General features: G+C 39.1%; 1 protein-coding gene across 1 annotated transcript in view; it reads left to right on the top strand.

Annotated features, from left to right (window-relative positions):
• LOC107714037 (low-density lipoprotein receptor-related protein 5-like) overlaps window positions 1-18,292 on the top strand; it is a 69,771-nt gene that overhangs the window by 17,860 nt on the left and 33,619 nt on the right. Inside the window, exons 4-8 of the mRNA XM_016519729.1 lie at window positions 1,912-2,109; window positions 4,433-4,629; window positions 6,984-7,115; window positions 9,231-9,627; window positions 9,721-9,892. Coding sequence (XP_016375215.1) covers window positions 1,912-2,109; window positions 4,433-4,629; window positions 6,984-7,115; window positions 9,231-9,627; window positions 9,721-9,892 — 1,096 coding nt within the window. The remainder of the gene's footprint in view (window positions 1-1,911; window positions 2,110-4,432; window positions 4,630-6,983; window positions 7,116-9,230; window positions 9,628-9,720; window positions 9,893-18,292) is intronic.

The raw sequence follows: 18,292 nt of genomic DNA, 5'->3' as shown, positions 1-18,292 counted from the left end.
TCTCTCTCTCTCTCTCTCTGTGTCGTAAATGAACAGTTGATGAATCACACTTTTCTGAGAATAGATTATTGAAGTGGAGATTGCTAAACTGCAAGCTAACCGCTGTTTTCTTCTTCTTCTTCTTGGTTTTATGGCGAGTTGCAATCTTTGTGCATATCGCCACCTACTGTGCTATTGTGCAATCAGGATTTTCTTTTATTATATTAGTTATTTTGTCTCAACTAAGCTCTGTTTTGGGGATTACGTCTCTTTATATCAGGCAACCCAGTTGTGTTCCTCTGCGGCCAGATTAAACCTGTTGTAGCCTATATATGCTCTCTATATATGCTCTATTCATTCTTTTTTAGAAACCTTGCACTTTTCTACTCAATTTTAAACGTTGTAAAATTTTAAACAAATTAAGCGTGGTCCACTGCCGCACACGTACCACAATATTGATACAGGGCCAGCTGTATCGATACTCGTATCGTCAAATCTCTGTGACGATACATCGTCGTATCGATATTTTGAACACAGCACTAGTGCTTAAGTTACAATACAACATCTTAAGTAATTCCATTTTGCGAGTTTGATGTGCCCTTACCTATGATAGTATTAGTGTTTTTAAATTAGCAGTTTACTCAAAAAGTGTAATTATCATCATTTACTCACTCTCAACTCTTTTCTTCAGAGGTACACAAAAGGAGATATTTAGCACAATGTTATTGCTGCTGTATTCCATTGAAAATAACTGGTAACAGATTTTCAAGCTGCAACTATGAGAAAAAAAGTAACATAAGTTGTTCATATAACTTGTACCTTATACTTATAAAATTATAAAATTATAAAATAGCATTGTGTTAGAAAAAGACTTAATTATTTAAGCAACTATGCATTGAAATCGCTATGTTTTATGGCTTGGGAAGTGAAGACTTTGCACCAGGTTTGAATTGCGTTTTTTTTTATATAAATTATTTAAATTTATTTTTAATATAACTTTGAGGAAAAAAAAATATTTTTTTTTTTCTAAAAATTGTGCAATGTTTCTGTGCTTGTTTGTAGAGGTGCAGTATAAGAAGTATTATATTATGTAATTTTTATTAATTATTATTACCAAAAACTAAATAAAATAAGAAATATTCTCATCATAGTATTTCATGTGTGGAGTAGCTTGTACTGCAAACCAAGCTGCTCTGAGAAACTGAAAACAATGAATTGTGAGTTGCTTGTGTGTAAATGAATACAGTGACGTGCTTCACTCTGAAACACACAGCACATATATTTAAGTATATGATTATTTGAGATTTGATAAGCCATATCACAATTTTGGGTTGTGTATACATTCATCTTGCAGCTCTAGGTTTATGGGTGAACTATTCCTTTTACACAGTGTTTTTTATTTTATTTTTATATTTGATATTTTTAGGTTAGTATGGCTAGTTTACAATCCATTTCTTTTCATGCAAATTAGAATTGACTGCTAGTATCTCCTGAACACATAAATAAGCCTTTTTGCCAACAGAAAAGTTTAGAGTTGTTTAGCATGTGCTTTGGCTTGGTTGCTGTGTTGTCTTTCTCTCATATGAAGTGTTTCAAGCGAGACAGGCTCTGGCAAATATAACGCTGATATGGTTTGCTTTGAAAACAGCCTGCTCTTGAAACGTTTGTTTAGTCTAACTCCAAATCCATGTTGCCTAACCTTGAGCAGCTTCCAGTCAATACGTAAACCATTGCAAACATCTCCATGTCATGCTATACTTGAGTTTGTTTGCTCTTTGTTACTGATTGCATGTTATACTTCTTGCAAATACGGATGTGAAAACTATATATTTTCATTGTCTAGTCAGAGGGTTGACTGGTTGACTAGTTTTCACTTTTTTTTCTCTGGGATAATGGAAACCAGCTGACTGACGCCTGCTTTTTTCTTCTCAGGTACATGTATTGGACTGACTGGGGGGAGGAGCCAAGAATAGAAAGGGCGGGAATGGACGGCAGCAGTCGACAAATCATTGTCCAGAAGCAAATCTACTGGCCCAATGGACTGACCATCGACCTTGAGGAGCAGAAACTCTACTGGGCGGATGCCAAGCTCAGCTTCATCCACAGGGCCAACTTGGACGGAACGGCTCGGTCAGTTTCCTCATTCTTTCACACTTATTCTCAATTCATCTCCTTGTATTTCTTTCCCTTTCCCATCCGGATTGAAGCCGAATGGTATGGAGTCTGTGGCCCAATCCAAACACTCCCTGCACGTAGGCCCAGTTTGAGATCCCCTCCCTACTTCCGCCCACTCTTAACTTGAGATGACCTCCGTGCCATATACCACTGTAACCCGATCCCGCCTGGCATTATGGGTATGATTCGGGCCCCCAAGCCAAAGGGTTACATTTCCTTTTGTGTGTGGAGGATTTCGTAGCAACTTCAATAAAGAAAAGTATGTCGGACCCTCTGCTATGTTAAGATTTGCATTGCTAGTCGATCTGCTGGAGTCGTATGGTCTGGCTAGGCCTGTAGTCCAGCAGACGTCATTGAAGGAAGAACCTGACCTATGTCTGGAGACCAGAATATCATGGAGACATGACGATTGATTCCTTCATTGTTTTAGAGTAGAACTGAAATAAATTAAGTGTCATTCCTAGTATACCAAAAAGGCATCAGATTAAAGTGATGTAATTTTTTTTAATTTGATTAAAAAGAAAATGTAAATACAATTTTAATAATCATTGAGTCTTGCATTTTTTTAATGGCATACACATTCATATAGTTGTCAATCTGAAAAGTTTTTTTTTTTTGTATGAAATTGATTAAAATGTTAAATTTACAGTTAAATTAATGCATTTATAACTTAAATGTTTAGAATTTCAATAAATAATAGATTAATATATATGTAATAATATTACTTATTAATTTATTATAATATTCAAATATTAATTGTCAATCTGAAAAGTATGATTTTTTTAATTTTTTTTATTTAATTAATAGTTGGTTCCTTCATTTTCAAGTCATATCCTCCGTCTTCAATAAAAAAATTTTTAAAAAAATTCTGTTTATTGCTTGTTTTCCACAAAGTTTTCATGTTTACTCTCAAGTAATAATTTACTTTGCTTGGTTATTCTTTGCCCACATTTATGTAACCTGAAAAACAGTGCAGAGTATTAGTGTAATTCTGTCAAAGGTCTTTTTGACTGAATCAGACGTGAGTAATAGCAGTTGACGTACATCTGTGGATCAGTGGTGCGCACTTTATTCCGGCCTCTTGATGACACTTGTGGCATTAAGCAGTTCATTTAAGGTTCTGCTGTCCTCACACAGAATTGGCTGAAGAATAGACGCTTTGGAGGGATTCTGCTCAGTGTCACGTCGTAATGAAAATTTGTTAGCGCTTTTCTTCAAACATTTACACTCGGTTGTTTTTAAAATAAAAGAGCCCGGACACCTTTGTTTAATAACCTTTTCAGTTTGCTGGCTTCAAACATCTCCGTCACTACCAAGAGTGCGTCAAAAGCTGTGAAAAATCTGTTTGTAATTACCTTTCCAGAGTGCCCCTCCACCACCCTTCCCTCATTCTGCTGTTCGTCACACGCTATTAAAAATCGGGAGGGTGAACAGCATGTCAAGTCTAACTCCTCCACGCACGCTCACGCACACCGACTCCCTCAACCTAACCAGGAAAATGTATCCCCTCTCGAACCACTACAGCTCTGTGATTGATGAACGATTCTTCTCCGAATACTGCAGCACTAGGGTTCTGAACACTTGTTGCTTTGATCTGCTCCTGTTTATTTATGTCCGGTGGTTCAGAAGGCCGCCGTTCGGCCGGACAAACGCGACACGCGGTGCTCCGATGGACTCCGAGGGAACTTCACTTAATAAGGGCAGCTGTGCCGTTACAGAACGGGATGACTCCCTACTAATGACCGAAACAGATGCGGTCTTACAGGTCGATGACAGCCTGATTTGTTTAATTCCCCCCACTTCTTGGAAAAGAAGTCCTACGGGCCCCCCAAAGGGAGGGTGGGGGGGTGTTTGCATGAGCTCCAGATTTCCTGAAGCGTCTAAAAAAGACCTCAGTCTTCAGTTGATGTTGTTGGATTGTTGTTGTGGTCTTAAATTCCCTTTCTATATGCTTTTTGGATTCTTTGATGAATAGAAAGTTTCAAAGAACAAGAAGAAAAGGCTCGTTTTTTTTCACAAGCTTGCAGAGAAAGGCTTACAAAAAAAAATTACTGGGTTGTTCTTGTTCACGTTTTCTGGGTTGGTACATGCACCGGGAAACCGATTGTAGCAATTAAACATGGAAAAAGTCAGATTTTCATGACTTTTTATGAATAAAACAGACCTCAGATTTTTGAGCTGTCGTGCATAACTTAAAATGCATCTAACATCCAAAATGCAACATATGTTGATAATTTAAGTGGGGTGTGTATTTACATATATGTGTTGACGCTTACAGGGAGGCCGTTGTGGAGGGTTCCCTCACTCACCCATTCGCCCTCACTCTTTATGAAAAGACACTCTACTGGACAGACTGGCAGACCCGATCCATCCACGCCTGTAACAAATATACTGGAGAGAAACGGAGAGAAATTCTCAGCGGCATTTACTCGCCGATGGACATCCAGGTGCTGGGCCAAGAGCGGCAGCCCAACAGTGAGTGTACTCACCTCAGGAACTCACAACACTAGTTGATAGATGGTTGGGTTTTTATCAAACCAGAACAAAATACACATTTTATCCCAGGACCCATGAGGTCTAAGTGCTGGCCCTAAGATTCAGACTGATTTGAAGCTCGAATACACATCAAATTTTCACAAACCATGTTTGTGAAGGAACAGTAATCTTCAATGTTGGGCTCAGGTCAGTTTCCCTCGAGATCCTTCACATTCCATGTTTAATTTTTTAGGTCATTCTTTCAGCACTTACTGTACTGTCTCTTTGTAAAAGTGTCGGCCATTTGGCCCGTGAGGCAATCTGGGGAGAATAGTTCTCAGGGAATGAAATTTTTCAAGTGTCCTGCATTCCACTCTGAACAAATAAACACAGTTCCTCAGTGGAGACGGGGAACAGCCCCAGCACGATCCCACCCCCACCTTAGTCTGTGTGTGAGGATGTGGGTGTGGATTGCTCCGAAAAACATTTAACAGTCTGCAAAGACCCCACTAGGTAAGTGTTTGTAAGATAATAAAGAAAGGATGAAGCAATCATCATGCAAACAAACAGTGAAGATCAAGACTAGTGATTTCAACCAGGGTGGTTCAAGTAGGTTCCAGTGGGCACGTGGAAATTTTTTTGTCTTGTTTTGTTAAACCTAAATATCTAGTATAACAGATTAAAGCAATTATAAAATATTTTTAAAACTGCTGATAAATTAAAAAGACAAAATAAATAAAAAATATTGAAAATTGTTTAAAAGTTTTTTGTTGTTGTTTCTAAAGTCTCTTGCTCACTAAGGCTGCATTTGTTTAATCAAAAAGAATAATGTGAAATATTATCGCAGTTTAAAGAACTGTTTCTAATTTAATATGTAATTTATTCCTGTGATGGCAAATCTGAATTTTCAGCAGGCATTACTCCAGTCTTCTTGATATTTCAGAAATAATAAAATGCTGATTTGCTGCTCAAAAAACTTTTATTCTTATTAACGTTGTTGAAAACGTTGTGTATACTTTTATAATAATATAATATATTGTCACTTTTGATCAATTCAATGCATTCTTGGAGAATAAAATAATAAATTTCTTAAAAAAAAAAAAAAAACAGAAAAAATTTAGCCCAAAGTTTTGAACAATAGTGTAAATTAATTTAATCCTTAAAAAAATGTGTGGATAACATAGCAGAATGTCATAACATATTTTTGAGTGATAATGTTTTAATTAATTGTAGAGCACTATTTATTTGAATAATATTATTGATTAAAAATGTTGTAATTAATTGTATAGCATTATATATTTTAGTAATATGATAATGTATAAAACTACTTATGTTTTATAATTCGCTAAGATTTAACGAAATGTTTGTGATTAATATTAATTATTTTGTGAGGATGACTCGTAGCAGTATTTATCAGTAATAATAATTAAAGTTAATAATAATTAATATTATTTATTTTTTAAATATATGTATTTTTATTATTGCAGTTGCATAGTCAAGCATTATACTTTGTCCACACAAATGTGCCTGTATTGGTATTTTGTTAATTTTCTCATGTGTCCTTGAACTGTGGACCAGTCATCAGTCAGTGTGCTGGGCAGACACCACATCTGCGAGCAGCATGGAGAAGAGGGGGATAGCAAGTGTTGGGTCAGGGCCGCCTAAGTTTTCCTGATGGAGCAGATGCGTTTTCTGAGAGGCTGCGACGAGCAGAGCGTGACCTGGTGGAAATGGAAAAACCTGTTACAGGAAATAAAATGTTTTGCTGCCACCTGCTTTTGTTCAAGGGCTGCAGTTTTGTTTAGGAACTGAGCAATGCTGTTTTTTACCTCTTTTCTAATCTATCGTGTCACAGGTGAAAAGGAAGTTCATAGCCGTTTGGTGCCAAATAACGCATTGTGTGACCGAAATCTCGAAAATAACACGTCAAGTCAATTAAAAGTAAAGTAAAATCACTCATTAGATCGCTTTATTTCACTAGCTCCTAGTCATCAGTGTTAATAAATTAAGGTAATCTCCTTTTGAGATTTTCAGGTTTGCCTAAATTAAGCACAGCATAACTAAGACACAAAAAACTTGACTGTTAAGTGTCCTGAGCAATAAAACAGTAGGGTTAATACGTTCAATCCGTGGTTATTTATATACCAGACCTGTATTTACAATATAATTCAGTGCTCTGACCCTATCTGATTAACTTTCTCAAATTAAGGTGGGGATTTGGTGAAACATTCACACACTCTTTAGATCACTGTGTTTTCTGGTCATTTTTTAACCAAGAGGTCATTGCTCTTTGCAGTAATGTCTAATAGACAACAGTTTTATAGCTTTCCACTTTCCCTGTCATTACTCCACAGTTCAAACTCCATGCAGTGAAAGAAATGGAGGCTGTTCCCACCTGTGTCTCCTCTCTCCCGTGCCGCCCTTCTATAGCTGTGCTTGTCCAACTGGGGTTAAACTCAAAGAGGATGGAAAGACTTGTCGACCAGGTAAAAAAACATGTTGGTTTGAATGCTTAAAAAGACCCAAAATGTATACGATAGATAGATAGATAGATAGATAGATAGATAGATATGGCTGCTTTTCTATGAAGAGCATGGAATGGTTTTGTTGCATTTGTAATTTTATTATGATGTTCCTGCACTCGAGCGTAAAATTAGATTTTTATGAACTGTGGCCTTTCATGGGCTGGTTTTGGTATGAGGATTGGCGTACTGTGCATCTATAAAACATTTGCATGCCGTCCTGCACAGAAGACCATGACAGAGACTAATGTTTGACAGATGGTGGTTCATTTGAGTTTACAATTTAGTCAAAATCACTCTCCTCTGATTCAGCAATCATGATTCATAACCTTATTCCAGAACAGCTGACACAATTTGCTTCTTTTTCTCTTTGTAATGAGAATTTTAGTCCAGATGAAGAGCTGGTAGACCTAGTTTGAGGCTTTGGTGGTCCCATGACAAGGTCACCTTTTAGGGGCTGACTGGGTCAGTCCAATGTTTGTGCATTTAGGTCCAGTTCAGTTTGGTTGAATTACTCGGTGGTTTGTATGCATTCCCTCATCTCCAGACTCCTTAAGGAATGCCCCTTTGCTGGTTGTAAATTGGTAGTCATTATGGGGTCCTTGGAAATACCAGGGAATTTAAAAATGACATTTGCCAGGTCTGGAAAAGTCATTGCATTAGATAAAATCTTAGAAGTCATGAACATGATCCTTTCAAATCAAAAATGTAACTTTTAATAAAAATAAGTCTTGGAAATTAATTGGTGAAACTTTGTGGGGAGTGTAGTAATTGTAGTAAAGTAAATTGAGGACGACAGAAAGATCCAGGCATATTTGTATGTCCAAAAAGGACTTTTCTTGTTCAAAAGCAAAATGCATTTGACTAATTTAATTTGAATGCATTTGTCCTTTTATTCTTGATGAGGACGTACATTACGCATTAAGGGCTACTCTAAAATCAGGCTTCACCCCCTGGCTTGCTTAAGGTTTTTTTATTTCCCAGCCTCTCCAGAACAGACTTGTCCATTGTATCTGTGCACCCAGCCTGCTAATGACAGACTGCTCTTTTATTAGAAAAAAATACGTTCACCCCTTCCCAAGTTGCTCTGCCTTTCTACTTGAATTTATAACTCCTTCAAATTTGAGGCAGTGTATTCCCAGGCCAGGAAACAATGAGAAGTATTCTTCAAGCCTTCATTCCAGTGGCGCAATTGAAACATGGAGCTGTCCAGTGTTGCACTAGCAGAGGACAGGGGAGGTTGTCTGGCCAAATAAAACATATTCCCACTGACCTCAGGATTAAGCAACTCTCCTGAAAAGTTGACAACTAATCAGAACAAACAATAGCCCATTGTACTGGACTTTCATTAGCGGCAAGGCAAGGGCACGAGTGGCTCCAGTAGGACAAAGGATTAACATGAGCAAACGTCCACACCTCATACTTGTTTAGCTTGGATGGCTAAATTGAAGGCATTTGTTTTGGTTTAGTCAGACGTCCACTCGCTTTGATAACATGCAAGGCAGAACAAAGGACAAATTAAAACCAAAAGAAGTTTAAAAAAAAAAGCCCAAGAAACCCTAGAAGAGCTGTTTTTTCCTCTTCTTATTGGTGTCAGCGCTGATGGATGTCACTACTTATTGGGTGCCGTGGACCGCAGCTGGTGTTGTGGGTACTGGAGCGTGCTCGGTTACAAAGAGAGATTAAATAAGGACAAGGTTGGACCTAATTGCTTCCACAGATTGGGTCTAGACAAATTCTACTGTTGGTATTTAAACCTGGAATGCGGTTTTTGTAATGGAGCAATGCGATCTTGCAGTGCACCGTCTGCAGGGACAACTCTGCAATTCATGCTACTAATTGCTGCTGTCAGACTCTGTTTTCTTTGACGAGTTGAATCTGTGCCCTAGGCACGGTAGTAGTCTTAATACACATATTTGTCTACCTTTTTGCTAGATGCTTTTGAGTTACTGCTTTCCTAATTGAAGTAGACAGTGCAGGTCAAAGGCCAGGTGATCTCTGGTCCATGATGAATCTTTTGCAGTAGCAGATGTCTTCGTTGTTCTCAACCGTATGAGCAAATCTCAATCTTATTACCAGGGGCGGAACAGGTGCTTCTACTGGCTCGCCGCACTGATCTTCGGCGGATATCCCTGGATTTACCTGACTTCACGGACATCGTCTTACAAGTCAGTGACATCCGGCACGCAATTGCCATCGACTATGACCCAGTGGAAGGATACGTCTACTGGACGGATGATGAGGTGAGGGCCATCCGCCGTGCCCGAATAGACGGAAGCGACGCCCAGACTTTGGTCACCAATGAGATCAACCATCCCGATGGAATTGCGGTGGACTGGGTGGCGCGCAACCTCTACTGGACGGACACCGGCACTGATCGCATTGAGGTGATTAGACTCAACGGCACTTCTCGACGCATCCTCATATCTGAGAACCTGGATGAACCACGAGCCATCGTGTTAGATCCCATAAACGGGTATGGAAGTTATGTACTTCATTTCTAAAATCTCTAAGGGAATTCCTTCTGAATTAGCATGTAATTTACCTTCCTCTTGTTGCTGTAATGCAGATACATGTACTGGACTGACTGGGGAGAGATGCCCAAGATCGAACGAGCAAACCTGGATGGAACGGACAGGGTTGTGCTGCTCAACACCTCCCTTGGTTGGCCCAATGGTTTGGCCATTGACTACGTCGCAGGAAAGCTTTACTGGGGCGATGCCAAAATGGACAAAATTGAGGTAAGTCAACTAACATTTTACTTTAAAGGTGGTGTCACCTTGTTGAGATGTTTGCTCATTAGATTTCCTTTCACCAGAAGCATATACGAGTAGCTGTGAAATTGTATGGTGTTCCATGCTCAACAATAGCTGAATTGAGTCTCGAGCTTTGGTGCTGATTGAATAGTCTGAGTATGTGGAGTAATGAGAGGGGACCTGAGGATTGCTGGAGAGTACAAGGTCGAATTCTTTGTCGAAAGTGAGCAGCTAGTCCTTCAAGTACTTCTCTGAAGTGATCATCATATGTACATTTCGCTAATGACCTTTTGGAGGGCATTTCTCAAAAGGATCCAGTTGTTTTTTTTTTTTTTCAAAACAACCATTTGAATAGCGCCCCCTTCCTCCAGTGAGCAAAATTGCAGTTTGGAAAATTCTCAAGAGTCTTGAGAGATCCGTGAGACTCGAGAGTGTATTGAGTGCACATTCTTCATTGACATTGAAGTTTATCAAGCTGTTGTTTCAGTGTAAGTGTTTCTGGAATCTGATACTGATTGTGTAATCCAAAAAAAAAAAAAGGGACACCAGACATCCGGTCAGTTCCCGCACTTTTGTTTTTGTTTAAAGACTTAACCATTGTGAAACCTCAAGTATATTTGAAAGGATTTCTTGTGTAAGGTTTCATATTTACATGGAATAGTTTCTGTTTTTGTGTTCTAACTCAGGCCTCAGAACAAATGTCTTGATTTATTCTTTCGTAATTTCTCCACGTCTGTTTTTGTTTCCTCAGTGTCTGTTCTTTTGTGGCACAGGCTTCGTGGTCTGGGCGTTTTCGTGGTTTTGGCATTGTGTAATTAGTCAGCTACCTGTAGGCACAGGTCCCTGGGTGTCATAATACAGAGGTTTTTCATTCAGTCAGTATGCCTGAAAGCCTGTCGTGTAAACACAAAAGAAGCTAAGGAAACATCCCCCTCTTATTTTCTTGTGCTCGTTTGCTTTTCTTCTCACGCTGACTCTCAACAACCTTTCCAAACCTGGCTCTCCCAATATCTTTCTACACTTTGACTAATAATCTCTGATATGTAGACATAATTTCTTCTATTCTGTGAAGAAAAAAAAGTTACAAATGTGTTTTTATTTGTAGACCTTAATATTGATATTAATAAATGCTGTAAAGATGTTGTTTGTTAGCTGAGGACCTAATGCATTGACTAATGTTTACGAATTGGACAATTTATGTATGTTATGGTTCAAACTAGAACTGCATAACAATACAGTTGATCTTGTGTTGTCTAGGTTCATAAACCTGTTAACCTAGGTGTGTGGCAAGTTTAGGTAAGAGCTCTCAAACTGTGTATTTAAAGGGTAGGTATTATTTATTGATGCACTGAACTCCCAGTGTGTTTGCGGACAGTCACAGCCAGCAAAATACCATCACAACTAACCTGTTTGTAACCCAGGGCTTTTTTTAATCTGCCAGTTTCCCTGCTGTGCCGTTTAAAGAGAAGGGGCAGTGGGACAGGCGGGCCAAGGGTGAACAGCAGGGCAAGGGTGGCCTAAAAAACCACCACGACTCAGCACGAGTCCCTGTTTGTGTGCACTCTGCTTTACTCTCTCTTTGAGATGCAGAGGTGTTTTCTGTGGCCGTCAAAGGGAGGAGCAAGGTGGTGTTTTCCTGTGTTAAAGCTGGGCTGAATGAGTTGAGGATTAGGGCACTACTGCTGACAGATCGAGCTCGGTAAAAGGCCAGATGCTCATTGAAGTCCACGTGCAACACCTTCTAGAATAATCATCCCCCAAACATCCCAATGGAGGACTACTGAGCACTGGGACTCTGTTTTAAAGCTGTGTTTCCTATAGAAAAAAAATACTTTCTAGCTATTGTATTTTTGCTCATATCAAAACTGGTTTTAGCGAAAACCTTGTGTAGTTGACTGACAGCGTCCTCGCATTTTCCTCAAGAGAGAGAGTTGTAGAAGGTGGTCTTTGGTACATTTGCATCATAGGTGTTGTAGTCAGTTCAGCCAACCAGCTATAGAAATCCCACCCCCCTTTTTTTTTTTGATAATCAACGTTTGGACGGATTGAAATTCAGACAGATTTTTCACTTACCATCACCCAGGAACATTGTATTGGTCAAAGGTTGTTCTTTCATATTACAGGAGATTTAATGAAGAGCTCAAGTTGTATTTCATTGAGTTTCAACCTTCTCAAGAGTCTCAGATGTTTCACCCTAAAATTCCTGGGTAGAAATAAAAATAGTCACTGATAAGATATTTGTTGCTGTAAAATGAACCTAGATAGCATAGCTCAGATAATTTTGCATAGCTCAGATAATTCTCTGAAACTCTAGAGGAGACACGTGAGAGAATACTGGTGCGAAGTTCAAGATGCAAGCACAAATCTCCATCTAATCTCATTGTTGTAACTGAGAAGAGATCTCATTTGTGATTGTTTGTGGCAACCATCACCAGAGGTGCATTATTATTATTGCTTGCATGTTGCAGTTTTATTGCTTGGTTTTGTATCATGTCAGTGTCAACTGCAGAGTGAGACATTGTTGAGATCTACTCTGAATTTCTGGGTCTTTTTCCTCTCATTGCTATAACTGAGAAACATTTGGCCAATAACATACAACAGAGACATTAAAGAAATCCCATTTGTGGTTGTTCCGTCCTGTTGAGATTATCACCCAGAGGGGCATTGTTATTGCTCGATATCAACTGTCTTAAATGGTTCTTCTTAGTGTAAATCCCAAAAAATTGAAACAATTGAGACAATTTGTCAGATAATTTGATATCAGAAGAATCTGATGAGAAATGTCTGAGTTCATACTGACATTTTTGGCAGATCTGAGCACAGTTTAAGGCTGATGATACACAGGGCAACTTTTGAGCAATTTTGCCGGGCAACTTTTTTTGAGGAATGTTTCTTGGGTACTTTCCCACTGAGAATGGGTAACAAATTTCTATCTGGATACTTTAGATCAGTTGTGGGCCTTGTGTCTCACCTGGTTGCCCATTGACGGCAACATTAACCAAAGTTGCCCCGTGTATCATCAGCCTCAGACTCCGTTGAGACCAATTCTGAAACTCTAAAATGGACAGGGTCATTTTCTAAAAAGAAAAATCTGTTCAGCAGAAGACTTCATTCATTTGCTCTCCATTTAATCTCATTACCGTGTAGGAGAAACAATTGAGATATTAAGTCTCATTTGTGATTTTACGGTTCCTTTGGAAGTGTTTTGAAGGGATATTCAGGACGCACTCTTTCTCCTGCCCAGCTGAGGAGGGAAGCCCTGTGGTAGTGTGTTCAGAGCTGACCCTCTGCCTACTCCAGAACAAAAGCTGCACAGAATCGAGGCGAAATCTCGCGGAGGTCCTCCTCCATCCACACACACCACCCCACCCCTGCACCAGATGCACTTTTTGGGTGGCTGCGCCGCATTCCCCAGCCTCCCAGCAGCTGACAAGTGTGTTCTGTTCTCCTTTTTCACAAGGGTTCTTCAGATTCACCTTAATGGAGGCGGAGGCCATTCTTTAGCTGGCCCACTTACCCTCTGAAAGGAAGAAAAGCCCTTGAAGTGCTAATCGCCAGAGTTGCAGCACGGCCTGGCCATCAGTAATTTCTCATTAAAGATTTTCTTTTTTGCATACTGATGCACGCTTACCTCATTTCAGCTGCCCTTTTTGTTTTGAAAAGGCCGATTCTGGACTGCATCCGAACAGAGTCACATTTACATGTTACTGTTTGCCTTTTTTTTTTCCTTTTTTTTTTTTTCACCCGCTTGGTTCCTTTTGGTCGATGGTGGGTGTGAGGGAGGGTGGCTCTTTTTTAGGAGCTGAAAACAACATTAAATTTTAAATGAGGAGTTTTGAAAAGTGCCTTCTGGCATTTGGAATGTGGCTGCTCACTGCCTGAATGGTTATAAATAGAGGAATGGAGGCTTTCAGGCCCTCCTCCCTCCCTCTTGCCTTCTTGCTTTTTTTCCCCCTTTAACACGGCTGGTGATAGGCCTTGTCTGAAAGGGCTTTTTTTTTACCTTCCTCCTTGAAAAGTTGAATTGCATTTGGGGCTGAGGACATTTCCATTGTTAATTTTTCATGTTTGTGAAAGGACCATGTAGCAGTTTCTCCAGCCTGTTTTTGAGACATGATTTTTAGGCTTGACAGAGTTTTTATTTTTATAGTAAATGGCTGTCATATTTGGTTTATAGCGATAATTTACCCACAATTGAATGTTCTGTCATTTACCCTCTTTTTGTCTTTTTCCTTGCAGTTTACTTCCTTTTTCTGAAATAATGGTAATATTAACAAAGACATTATGAAAAACTTTCTTTTTCTTTCTGTGGCACACAACAGGAGACATTTTTAAGAATTTACTGGCCACTTTTTTCATGCAATTAGAAACGAAGAGAGACTGGAGCTTTTGAACATCAGAAAAGATGCAAGTCTTATGAAAACATTTGATAGCTGTATGAGAAACAGACCAATATTTAGTCATTATTCACTGAAAATCTTGAATATATTAAAGGGATAGTTCACCCAAAAATGAAAATTCTGTCATTAATTACTCGCCCTCATTTTTGATGAAATCTGAGAGCTCTCAGTCCCTCCATAGACAGCAACACAACTGCAATGTTCCCAGGTCCAGAAACGTAGAAAGGACATTAGTAAAATAGTCATGAACTATTTTACCGATGTCCTTGCTATGTTTCTGGACCTGGGAACATTGCAGTTGTGTTGCTGTCTATGGAGAGTCAGAGAGCTCTCGGATTTAATCAAAAATATCTTAATTTGTGTTCCGAAGATGAACGGAGGTCTTACGGGTTTGGAACGAAATGAGGGTGAGTAATTAATGACAGAATTTTCATTTTTGGGTGAACTAACCCTTTAAAGCTGTGTCTCATTTCAAAGGCTTCGCATTTGTCGCAATGATTTGTAGGGCTGGGCAAAAAAATAGATTTTTCGATATATCGTTTTTTAAAATGTGGTCGATTCAATATCGATTCTCAAAGGCCACGAATCAATTTTTTTCAATATTTATTTCCGCAAACATTGAACATAAGATTTACGTTAATCTTATAAAGTTTTAATAAAGCCTTCACATAAAAAGTCAGAGGTATGGAAGCATTTTAGATTTCGTAAGCACGATGACAAAGATACTGTGGACGAGAACAAAGCTATATGCCAAACAGTTGATGGGCCCTATTGATATATATTTATAAATGAATAGCATATTTTTACATTTATAAATTTGTTATTAGTATACATATTATTTTTATTTTTAAAATAAATAAAATAAAATATAAAAACGTAATGACAAATAGATTCTAAATAAAATCAGAAAAATTATAGATACATGAAGTATACCAGTCAGCCCTTTGTATTTCATTTTATGTGTATTTATTTTTCAGTATATATATTCTGTCCGTTCGCATTGCTTGATAGCTACATTCTTCCCTTTTTTCCCTTTCCTAAAAGTCTTAATTTTCCTCTCAATAAAGCCATTTGACTACAATGAATCCTGAAGTGCATTTCGATGGCCCTTCAGTATGGCAACACCGTGACAATGAAAAGCAACAGCTTGAAAGAGGGCTTTATTTGTGGCGGAACGATGTGAGGTGGCCGAGGGCTCGTCTGCTGATGGATGCTGGCAAAAAAAAGCATAAGTGTGAAGAGGATCTATAATGCTTTTCTCTAAAGTCCCCCCAAAGCGTTTGCACCAATGGCCCTGGGACATTGTGGCCGGCAGGAGCCGTGAAACTTGATTTGCGCAGGGTTTTTCCAGCGAGGGGCCTCTCGCTAAAACATTGGCCATGCTAATGATAGCTCCTTTGTCTATGAGTTAGCGGCACATTCAAGGCCCATCAGAGCGAGGGCTGTTTTGATTTGGACGGTAGTGGTAGAATAAGCTGCTTTGAAGAGGCTGCGAGCTTCAAATGCAGCTCCGCTTACATGCGGTTCTTACAGGTGATGGATGTCCCACACAAGTCTGGCAGACATCCAGAGAACTTCCTTCCCAGGCAGGAAGGAGGCATATTATAGTACGTTTGAATAGAATATTATGTACAACTCAGTTACACACATACAGTATGTCTTATTCTGTAATATTGGGCAGAAAAACTGTAACATACAGCCAGTGCCCATGACATAGGTACAGCGACTGGTCTCCGCTCTAGTTTTCTCACTAGAATTCGCTCAAATGCAACAGAATTGCAAGTTTGCGCCTCTGTGCGGGCCAAATCCAGCCAATGGTAGTCCAAGCCAAACAGCACTATAGTTAATTGCCTGGTAACAGTTTGTTGCTGTTGCTGGCTGTTTCACCATGAGGTCTTAAACTTTGATGTTCTAGGCTCCAAGGATACACGGTTTCACTTGAATTATAGGGGTATGAAAGACACCTGACTTTCGTAATATTTTCCATCTCCTGTGGCCAGCACCGCTCACACTATCCAGCAATTCTTTCACTCATGCAGTTTTTTAGTCATTTTGTTTGAGAAAACAAATACGCTCAAATGTAAGATTTTTACAGGCCAGCAGAGCTTTGACGGCCTGCAAAAACGCTCAAAATTGCTGTTAAGTGTGATGAATTAGAAGAATAGATGGTTACGTGTGCATTAAATGTTTTAATGGTTAAATTTTAAAAGACCAAGTCGGTTTCCCTTGAAAAAGAACCATTAGCATTTGTTTAGAGCACAGTGCTAAATTTACAGTGTTGTGACATCCATACTTATTATAACATCATCTTGTAGACCTCCATGATGGTTTTGGCTCCTTGGAGAAAATAATAGGAAACCAAATCCAAAATCTCTTGCTTTTCTGCTAGAGGTTCACAATGTATTGAAGGCATAGTTCACCCAAAAATGGAAAATAGAACCAAATAGAACCAAAAATATTTTTGATGAAATCCGAGAGCTTTCTGACCCTGCATAGACAACGACGCTACTATCACGTTCAAGGCCCAGAAAGGTAGTAAGAAATATATATTGTTAAAATATAGTCCATGTTACATCAGTGGCTCAACCTTTTATTAAGCTACAAAAATACTTTTTGTGTGCAAAGAAAACAAAAATATTGACAATTAATTCAACAATTCTTTCTCCTGTGTCAGTCTCTGCCGTTTTCAGTCTCTGACTGTTCTAACCATATATGAAATAACAATTGAATCTTTATGATGCTATTGCCTGCTGCTATTATGATTATCATATTTTGTGCGTGAACATTTTTATTGTTCCCTGAGTTAAGATTTGATCAGATTGCTTGTAAGCATTATAAAGCCCAGTTTCTAAGCTTTTATGCAACACTAAAAGGTTTAAAACACAAAAAAAGTAAATCTATCAGTTGTTTTATCAGCTACAAAAGGCTGTTTATTATCACTTATCATTATTGCCCTAGAAATGTTATATGAGTGCTTCATGCTTTCGCATGCGGATTCACTTTCTCTATTTTTCTCACATTACAAGTGAGACTTGTGAAAGTGTAGCGTCTGGCACTCACGGCCTGGTTTCACTCAGCCGTCCTAGTCCTTCCTGTCCTGTAACTCGGTTATTGCCACCACAATCCGTCTCATTTCCTGAGGGATGTTCGCCACTGTTCCACATCTGTCAGCGGGAGGGTAGTGAAGGGGAAAGACGCCCAGCTCTCCGCTCCTGTTCTGGAGATGTTCACGGATTATTAACGTAATACAGCAGCGGTTGTCCCAGTTTTTTTTTTTCAGCAGTGTTGTGGTAAGCAGTCACCGGCAGCTGTCGACTCTGCTGTTTGCTCGCAATGCATCCCATATGTACCCCAGAGAAAACACATTGTTTCCGAATTTACAGCCAATTGAGACACCATTTCAACTTGTAGCTTTCTGGTCAGGTTAGACAAACCTTTGGCTGTCCCAGGCGGAGCAGCATACTACTGTAGACAGATCAGGGTGGGAACATTTAAAGCTTACGTGAGTCAAAGAACATTGCTTTCAGTCAGGGTGGTGCTTCACAGGGGTTTGTGAAAGTGATCCACGGTCTATTAACGAAAGACACTCTGCTACACTAGTTCACCCAAAAATACAAAATTTTGTCATTAATTACTCACCCTCATGTCATTCCAATTCCGTAAGAACTTCGTTCATCTTCGGAACACGTATAAAGATATTTTTGATGATATCCAAGAGCTTTCTGACCCTGCATAGACAGCAACGCTACTATCACGTTCAAGACCCAGAAAGGTAGTAAGAACATCGTTAAAATGGTCCATGTGACATCAGTGGTTCAACCTTAATTTAATGAAGCTACGAGAATACTTTTTGTGTGCAGGTCTTGTGGCTTTAGAACGACATGAGGGTAAGTAGGTAATGACAGAATTTTCATTTTTTATGAGAACTATCCATTTAAGACTTTGGCTGATCTTCAAAACACAAATGACGATATTTTTAATGAAA

The sequence above is a fragment of the Sinocyclocheilus rhinocerous genome, unplaced genomic scaffold, assembly GCF_001515625.1.
Source record: "Sinocyclocheilus rhinocerous isolate Xijiao unplaced genomic scaffold, SAMN03320098_v1.1 scaffold568, whole genome shotgun sequence".
Classification (NCBI taxonomy): Eukaryota; Metazoa; Chordata; class Actinopteri; order Cypriniformes; family Cyprinidae; genus Sinocyclocheilus; species Sinocyclocheilus rhinocerous.
The sequence above is the reverse complement of the archived record's forward strand: the minus strand, read 5'-3'. Positions and strand labels throughout refer to the sequence as shown.